Source organism: Clytia hemisphaerica, unplaced genomic scaffold (assembly GCF_902728285.1).
Source record: "Clytia hemisphaerica strain Z4C2 unplaced genomic scaffold, Clytia hemisphaerica genome assembly, whole genome shotgun sequence".
NCBI lineage: Eukaryota > Metazoa > Cnidaria > Hydrozoa > Leptothecata > Clytiidae > Clytia > Clytia hemisphaerica.
Genome location: NW_027104101.1, coordinates 2736554 through 2745874, shown reverse-complemented (window position 1 = coordinate 2745874; position 9321 = coordinate 2736554). Strand labels below are relative to the sequence as shown.

The 9321-nt window shown below is 36.5% G+C and overlaps 3 protein-coding genes across 3 annotated transcripts; 2 read left to right on the top strand and 1 right to left on the bottom strand.

Annotated features, from left to right (window-relative positions):
• The first annotated feature begins 1054 nt into the window (after positions 1–1054).
• LOC136812938 (uncharacterized) lies at positions 1055–3106 on the top strand. The gene is made up of 5 exons (XM_067069446.1): positions 1055–1542; positions 1750–2043; positions 2165–2539; positions 2663–2731; positions 2913–3106. Exons 1-5 carry the CDS (start codon positions 1104–1106, stop codon positions 3104–3106), a joined length of 1371 nt encoding a protein of 456 aa, XP_066925547.1. The 5' UTR covers positions 1055–1103.
• Positions 3107–3180: 74 nt separating this feature from the next.
• Positions 3181–5043, top strand: LOC136812917 (uncharacterized). Its single transcript, XM_067069433.1, has 3 exons — positions 3181–3321; positions 3455–3637; positions 3800–5043. The coding sequence occupies exons 1-3, from the start codon at positions 3204–3206 to the stop codon at positions 4795–4797; spliced, it is 1299 nt and encodes a 432-aa protein (XP_066925534.1). The 5' UTR covers positions 3181–3203; the 3' UTR covers positions 4798–5043.
• Positions 5044–6806: 1763 nt separating this feature from the next.
• LOC136813083 (uncharacterized) lies at positions 6807–8709 on the bottom strand. The gene is made up of 2 exons (XM_067069607.1): positions 8015–8709; positions 6807–7469 (listed from the first exon to the last, which is right to left on the bottom strand). Exons 1-2 carry the CDS (start codon positions 8556–8558, stop codon positions 7423–7425), a joined length of 591 nt encoding a protein of 196 aa, XP_066925708.1. The 5' UTR covers positions 8559–8709; the 3' UTR covers positions 6807–7422.
• Positions 8710–9321: the final 612 nt, after the last annotated feature.

The following is a 9321-nucleotide window of genomic DNA, read 5'->3' as shown; positions in this document are numbered from 1 at the left end:
AAACCGTCTTAAATTGAACCAAAATTCCGTCACCGAAAATTCCTTTGAAATTCAATATTTTTGTCGAAAATTCCGTAAATTTTGAATATTTTCTACCAATTCCGAATTTCCGCAATTTTTTTTGCTAAATTCTGTTTCTCCGCACTAAAATTGTATAATTTTCCGTCTCCGTCAGAGAACCCAATTTCCGTAATTCCGTCTAAATTTTTGCCCAATTCCGCCACTCCGTCCGAAAAAAGGGCCGATTCCGCTCCTCCGCCAACCATGAAACCCCCCCCTGTATCCACTTGTATTACTCGTAATCTATTCTTATCTACGCTTTTCACACATTTAGGAAGGAAAGGGTTTTACTGAAATCGAAAGTGACGTAATGGTAGAGATCTGTCACCGTGTATCCACCTGTATTACTCCTTATACATTCTTATCTACCATTTTCGCACATTTAAGACTGAAAGGATTATCGGGAAATCGAAAGTGACGTAATGGGAGAGATCTGTCACCGTGTAACCACTTGTATTACTCGTAATCCATTCTTATCTACACTTTTCACACATTTAGGAAGGAAAAGATTTTTCTGAAATCGAAAGTGACGTAACGGGAGAGATCTATTACCGTGTATTTGCTTGTATTACTCGTTATACATTCTTATCTACGCTTCTCGCACATTTAAGACGGAAAGGATTTTTTTGAAATCGAAAGTGACGTGAATAGATTCTTTTTTAATTACGTGCCAATAAGTACGCGAAAAACTCAACGAGGCTGAATAAGCTTTAAGTCAACACATTATTTCTATTTTGAAACAAAACAATTCACAATGGAATATAAAATTTTAATGGGATTGATTTTCTCCTTTGAGAATTACTTAAGCAAAGTATCGTCACGGCGAATGAATAGTTTTGAGAATCAATTGAAAAAAAAAGTTAAAAGCAATTGCCACGGGAATACATGTCCTCTTTAATCACCCTTAGGGACTTGCCAATCACCCATTAACAACAATCAAATCGATTTTCAATCTTTTCGACAAAAACTTTTGAAAAGGAACTGTGTGTATAAATAGTGTTGTTGTAATATTGAGCATTAAGTGTTGATAAGTTGTTTTCAACATGTCAGCGTCAGACAGCTCATCAGAAGAGGATCATGCAACTTCGAAAGAGGAACCAAAGATAAAGCCGAAAGCAGAAATTAGATCGATTCCACTGGTGCATGCTTTGAAAACGTTTGTCGTAGAAAATGTAATGAAACACTACACAGTGGCAGCTATCAGAGCCTTAATGAAACCTGACTCAAAAGTTGAAATTTGGCAAGTACGTCAAGCTTTAGAAAAGAAATTTTCTGAAGACGCTCATATCGCTGGCTTTGTGTCTTGTGGCACTGCTTTAAAAACTAAATACAAAGGCCAGGATATAGATCTGCCTGGAATAAGTTTTTTTGTCATGTTCGATTGGGCAGAGTGTGCTATCGATTCCTACGAAAACCATCTTTCTAAAGTTGTTATGAATTCTGGTTTGGATATTTACAACTGCAGGGCATTGAGAGGAAGAAGTAAGTTTAATTTTCTAATTTTCTTGCGCGTGATTTAAACTCATTTCAAGATGGAAAAAAGATTGGTGCCCGTCGCCCCAAAATTTTCAATATTGTGGTTAAGTATTTTTCTATCCAAACGTGTAATACGAGATTAAACCAAATATATAATCTTTAAGGTGATTCCGTTTAGTTTGGTAAAACGATTTTTCTTTTTTGAATTTTCAGAGGGTGATTACTTGGCAAAAGCTCTTTGTGTGACAGTTAAAGATCACACAAATGAAACTGTTTTGATGGCATTTGTAAAGAGCCAGATCCGAGTTGTACGTGCTGAGGCCAAGAAAGAAGGCATTGAAATGAAGAATGTTCACCTTGAGGAAGGCCAAAACTATTCATCCAAAACCTTGACTAAATTGTGGATGACTCAACGAATGGCTGTCGGTGTTGCAAACGAGTTACGTCCGGCTATTCAAAAACTACAACAGTGGATTGCAATCAAAATTGTTGACGATTCTCTCTCGGGTAAGTGAGCTATTCCTTTCTAAATATATAAAAAATACATTAATCAATCTCATTCACTGTGACTTTACGCTTTTTTACTATGATTTTACTATGTTTTACTATTTTTGCATTGATTTATTAGAAGGCGGTGTTGCCAATGCATCGTTCAAGCCGTCGTCAAAAATAATGCAATGTATAGATGTTGTAAAAAGATTTATGTCACGCTTCGATTTCGGTCTTTACGATGGTTGCGTCTACAAGAAACCAAAGGAGTCAAAGTTCACATACGTTTACTATTCGTCGGTCTTCGATTTCATCCACCAAATTTTGGGTAATCCAGAAATTGCTGACATGATTGCTGGTCACGTATCAAATGTGATAAATCTGTTGTCTGTGCCGTCGACCCGCATCGTGCTACCCATAGTTATTGACTTCAACTTCATCGAAGTGCAACCATGGGGAACGTGCTTCAACATCGAACAGAAGAAATTTGAAGTCAACCCATCATCATTGAAAGGTATGCATACATACTAAAACACTTTTTAAATTTCAATGATGACTGATTGATGATGAATAATATGTTTTTGAGCCACATAGCAGATAAAAAGAAACAAGACCGCCAATTATCTTTTATTCTTAGGGTCTCCACGTGCGTACGTCCGGTACAAATATGATGGCACCGTGCCCTATCCTGAACCATTTATCACAGGTTTGTATTTTAGTAAAATTATAAATGGATTGCATTCTAAGTGTTCACGTTTTTGACGTTTTTGTACTCCACATAAGTATTGAAGAACTGGATTTGGAATTACATTGGTACATTAAATATCTTTTTTCCAATACTTTTGTCTATGGATTTTGAAACTTTTCATTATATTTCTTTGTTTTAGGTGTAGAGAACAGTATTCCAAACGCCATCAAACGTAAACTGTTTTACAAGAAATATTACCAACTATTGTTACATAAACGATTCCCAATGAAAGAACCAAAGCTTTGCGTCGTTGGACCTCCGGATTCGGGAAAGACCAGCTGGTTCAGCGCTATCCAAGGTATATTTTCCATTTTGAAAAGGCATTTGAACTAAGCATTTGCAATTTTCAATCCTTAGAGGTGCTCTTCTTAATGACTGAAGTCTTTTTCTTTCAAATTTAGGTGTCGTTCCTGCGCGTTACATAGCGGGTATGATGAATGACGGAAAGTTTTCTGCTTCAATGCTTACTGACAATACACAAGTGGTTCTCATGGATGAATGGACGCCGGAATGTCTTGGCTGTGACGATGCTAAAAGAATTCTCCAAGGTAATGCATGTTTTTCTTGATAAAGTTTTATTGCATGTATTGCAAGCTTTATTGCATGTATTAAAAGCTTTATTTGACAAAGAAACACAATAGTTTTCGTCTTTACATAATTGCTTTTTTGATTTCCTTTTAGGTGGTCTGCTGTTTTTACCCCAGAAGCACAAACAAGGCAACCGGATCAGATACAACTCTGGATTTTTCTTGACGACAAATGAAATGCCCGACTTTGTAAATGATATTGACAACCAAGCAATCGCGACACGTCTTGAGGTCTTCAATTGTGATTCACTCCCAAAGAAAGACAAAAAAGTAACACGTAAGTATTGTCTTTCGTCTTTCAGGGTAATAGAACGAGCATACCTTGATCAAAACCGACAAGTATTTTGTTATGCTTTTTGATTTAGCATTTGGAGCATATTCAGTAATTAGATGAACTAGCTGGCCATACTTTGTCATATCTTTGTCTCACTTTTCTCAGGTTGGCTTCGTCAAAACTGTATGCAAGTCTTTCATTATCTCGCCGAGGTGTTAAAGGACACGCCACTCTTCGATAACGATATGGAGGAGACGCTCGAACACGGAGCGGTTTACAATGATTTTGACTGCACCCCAATGGAGAGTCTCATGGAAGCGGAAGAAACAGAACAGTTCTCGTTCTCGCAGTGCAGCCCTCTGAAAACAAGCACGCCAAATGACCACCGAGTATCTTCCATTGAAAGCGCTGTGGATTCTGCTGTTATGGATGCGGACAAAACTGAGGGCGTCCTGTACGATCAACTGCAATGGGAGTCTCCGCATTTCGACAATGAATCGGAAACGTGCGATGACGCATACTGCACAAAGGTTTACAACCTTCTTACTAACTTTGAAGGTGCCTGGGACGAAATTGTGATCTCCGTAAACGCTGAAAAGATGTTCCATCGTCGATTGAGGATGAGCTGGGCTCTTCCCGATTCCGTGTTTGATACATGGCTGTTGAGGAAAGGCTGGCAACGAAGCTGGTTCGACCTTCACAATTTCTGCCTCCTCTTCCCAGACTATGAGGACAACATTCCAAAATCTCCTGAGCCGCTTCGAAAGAGAAACGTGCTGAGCTCTAGCGATGATGAAATGGTGACGAAAACGAAAAGACAGCGACTTGTTTTTACAAGTGACAGTGAAAATGAGGCACTCAAAACCAACAATGAAGATGAAAATGCAGGAAATACTCCACCCCTACATCAGCCCGCTTCAACATCAGAAGAAATGGAACAAGACAAACCAGGTGAAACTAACGAAACAAAGGAAGATGATCAAAAGCAATCCGAGATCGGAGAGGAGTTACCACCTGACAGTAACATGACAAATGGCAAAACTGAAGACGAAGATGGCAAAAAGGAACCACAACCAAAAGAAAAGGAAGGTCAAATTAATGCATCGGACTCGGGTGTTTCGTTTAAAATCTCCGAAGCAAACCTAGTTTCAGACGAAGACTGAATTCAGACATTTAACTTAATAAAACGAAAATTTTAAGTTTTAAAATTTTTATATTTTGTAAGACGAAAAACCTTTTATAGAGCTGAAAAGTCGTGTTTTCAATGTTTTCTCTTCCACTGTTCTTAGTTATATTGAAAGAGGTATTTCTCGACTTTCGGAACGCGTGCTTTTGTGCTCAAGTATTCGTGTTTTTTAACTCGTCACGTTTAAGCAATCCTTTTTATCAAATGAAAGAAATATAACATCAAAATAAATATTTTTCGTTTATACGTTTTCTCAAATTTCTAGTTTTTATCAAACCTGTGAATAGTGTAGATAGGGTGTGATAAGACGTTATTAAGGGTGAAAGGGGGCGACAAAATTTTCACTTTCGATTACTCAAAATTCTAGTTTCTTCCAAACCTGTGAATAGTGTAGATAGAGTGTGATAAGACGTTATTAAGGGTGAAAGGGGGCGACAAAATTTTCACTTTCGATTACTCAAAATTCTAGTTTCTTCCAAACCTGTGAATAGTGTAGATAGGGTGTGATAAGACGTTATTAAGGGTGAAAGGGGGCGACAAAATTTTCACTTTCGATTACTCAAAATTCTAGTTTCTTCCAAACCTGTGAATGGTCTAGATAGGGTGTGATAAGACGTTATTAAGGGTGAAAGGGGGTGACAAAATTTCCACTTTCGATTTCTCAAATTTCTAGTTTCTTCCAAACCTGTGAATAGTGTAGATAGGGTGTGGTAAGACGTTATTAAGGGTGAAAGGGGGTGACAAGATTTCCACTTTCGATTTCTCAAATTTCTAGTTATTTCCAAACCTGTGAATAGTGTAGATAGGGTGTGATAAGACGTTATTAAGGGTGAAAGGGGGTGACTAGATTTCAACTTTCGTTTTCCCAAATTTCTAGTTATTTCCAAACCTGTGAATAGTGTAGATAGAGTGTGATAAGACGTTATTAAGGGTGAAAGGGGGCGACAAAATTTTCACTTTCGATTACTCAAATTTCTAGTTATTTCCAAACCTGTGAATAGTCTAGATAGAGTGTGATAAGACGTTATTAAGGGTGAAAGGGGGTGACAAGATTTCCACTTTCGTTTTCCCAAATTTCTAGTTATTTCCAAACCTGTGAATAGTGTAGATAGAGTGTGATAAGACGTTATTAAGGGTTAAAGGGGGCGACAAAATTTTCACTTTCGATTACTCAAATTTCTAGTTATTTCCAAACCTGTGAATAGTCTAGATAGAGTGTGATAAGACGTTATTAAGGGTGAAAGGGGGTGACAAGATTTCCACTTTCGTTTTCCCAAATTTCTAGTTATTTCCAAACCTGTGAATAGTGTAGATAGAGTGTGATAAGACGTTATTAAGGGTGAAAGGGGGCGACAAAATTTTCACTTTCGATTACTCAAAATTCTAGTTTCTTCCAAACCTGTGAATAGTGTAGATAGGGTGTGATAAGACGTTATTAAGGGTGAAAGGGGGTGACTAGATTTCAACTTTCGTTTTCCCAAATTTCTAGTTATTTCCAAACCTGTGAATAGTGTAGATAGGGTGTGATAAGACGTTATTAAGGGTGAAAGGGGGCGACAAAATTTTCACTTTCGATTACTCAAATTTCTAGTTATTTCCAAACCTGTGAATAGTCTAGATAGAGTGTGATAAGACGTTATTAAGGGTGAAAGGGGGTGACAAGATTTCCACTTTCGATTTCTCAAATTTCTAGTTATTTCCAAACCTGTGAATAGATAAAGTGTAATAAGACGTTATTGAGGGTGAGAGAGGGTGACTAGATTTTCACTTTCGTTTTCTCAAATTTCTAGTTATTGTCAAACCTGTGAATAGTGTAGATAGAGTGTGATAAGACGTTATTAAGGGTGAGAGAGGGTGACAAGACTTCTGGTTTGGATTTGTTAAATGTTCTTAAAGTTGATGAATAGTATATAATAAATGTTTATATGAAATTTACAACTAATTGTAGTAATTAAAAAAATTCAAAGAAAGTTAATTTAAATAATTTTTTATATAGTTCAACTAGTAAATATTCTAAGAAATCAAGTTTTTAGCTTTTGCTCTTGTCATGAGAGTAGCGTTTGTTCGTGAAGGGTGAAAACAAAATTCTGGATCTTTAAGAATGCGCGTCCATTTGCCTTGGCCATACTTCCTCAGTCCTTTAAGAATGAAATCGTCTTCTTCTGCTGTGAAAGAGCTTTTTGGCTTTCGTTCGGTTGGTGAGCGTTGCGTGCTTTTTGGAGGTTTGGCTGTTGATGTAGGTTTCTTAGGTTTTTGAGATTCGACATTTGGTGATTCGTCGTCTGGTTGAGAATTATCGTTAGACATGTCAATTGTGTTTTCAACGCTTACCTTCCTATTGTCCTGATCGTCGGTGATGGTAGAGCTAGGACTGTTATTGATCAGTATTTTCATGCATTCGCTGGCCTTTCGCGCAACATCTCGAGATTTTTGTTTTTGATAGTGGACTTTTGCAACGTTTGATGTGTGTTTTTGGTCCAAGCTGACGATTGCCTGTTCTTCTGTAGTCAAACGTTCTGCGCTCTCAGTTTCAATAATTTGTCGATATCTCGTTGGATTCACATATTTTCCAATCGCTTGATAGACCATTCTGCCAAAGATATCACCAAGATTCTTCAGCTGTGTACCATTTCCGTTCACTAAAAGATACTGACAACATGGTTTGAAAGTTGGTCTCACAATTTCAACATACTGTTTCACTTTTTCTAAAACAATTTTTTCAAATAGTAGAGAGTCAAATGCATATGTTGAGTTTGTTTTAAATTTTGTTTGGTCAATCATACCATCCTCTTTGATCGAATTCATCATGGGAATCGTTATAAATTGGTAAGTCATTGGCCTACTTGACTTTACTCTCAGGAACAGCATTGCCACGATAAATGAAGTGGCAAATGACAAATCCCTAGAGGAATGGTTTTTAGTTGTTATCAGTTTCAGTATCTGTTCATATCTAGTTTCGTGGTATGGCAAAACTGTTTGAAGCTCTGCCAAAGTGGCCCAGCTGTTTTTGCTCTCAAGTGTTTCAATACTGAATAACGTGTTCCACTCCACTCGCATTTGTCTCCGTAGGCATTGTTTAGCACGAGATAGAAATACTTCACTCGTCATGAAAACTGAAAGTTTTGTAGAGTCTACTCCCTTGTATCTCATAAAGTCAAGGCAATGAGAAAGAGATTGTAAATATGAAATGATACCTGGTTTACCCATTTTGCATTCGGTTTCAATAAACACAACAAATCTCTCGATAAACTGGACGCAACCAATGCAATATTCCATCATGACTTTGGTCAGTTCACACGAGTCATCAAGATCTGAACAACAGTATTTTGCAAATTTGAGTATTCTCTTGACGATTTGTTCAGCTTGATCTTTGTCTTTTCCACCACCACCAGCACTGCAAATCCAATTAACGAAGTCTTGAGCTAATCCACACTTGTTTGAAAAGGATGGCATATCCCAGGTCTTTGTTCTCAACGGTGAAAGTTTGGTTGCTGGATTCAAAAGCTTCTCTGGAAATTTATCTTCTATCTTGGGTTTTTCGTCAAAAAAGAAAAACCAGCCGTGTTTTTCTGTGACGTGTTTCCGGCAACCTCTCTGACTTTTGTAAGCGTTGCTGTCACATTCACTGAGTGGACAAAGATAAATACCATTGATATCTGGTTGTAATTTCAGTCGTTTGGCTTTTTCGCTGGCACCCTCAACATTTTTCCACTCTTTTTTATGAAACGTCCTCTTCATATTGACTGAGTCTAATGATTAGAAAGAACGAATGATCCCTCTATTTATGCACAAAATTCCTTTTGTTTGATTGCACGATTTCATTGGTTCTTTTCAATGGGTTCAAAGTCTAAATGATACCATTAGTTCCATTTAACATCGTTCCACTTTAAATTGGCACTATTAAGTCCCCGCCAAAATTTGCCTTTTTCCATTGGTTCTTTTCCAAGAGCTACAATTTCACCAGCGCTGATTCTTAACGGACCAATCAGAACCCAATTTTGTATTTCTCTTTCTGTTTTGGGAAAATAGGAATAAACGTAATAATATTCCTTATTTTTGACAATGATATTAAAATCATTCTCTCTAAAAAATTATTTAGTGTTTATAGTTTTTTAAATATGAATAATACAAATATAAAGTACAAACAGTTACTTTATAATTACAACATATAAAATTATTTATTGTAAAAATCTTAAAATTAATTGTTCCTTTTTAAATTTACCCTTTATATTCCTTTTAAAAAGGAACAACACTTATATACAGTATCATACGATCCTTATAAAAAAGGAATACATATATAGTGTATGATATGTTTCTTATAAAAAGGAATATATCATTGTATAAATTTACTTATTGTAATAATTTTTAAATCATTCCTTTTAAAAATTACTCTTTATATTCAATTTTAAAGGAACAACACTTATATACAGCATAAGATATTCCTCATAAATAAGGAATATGCATATAAATATAGTGTATCATTTGTTCCTTATAAAAAGGA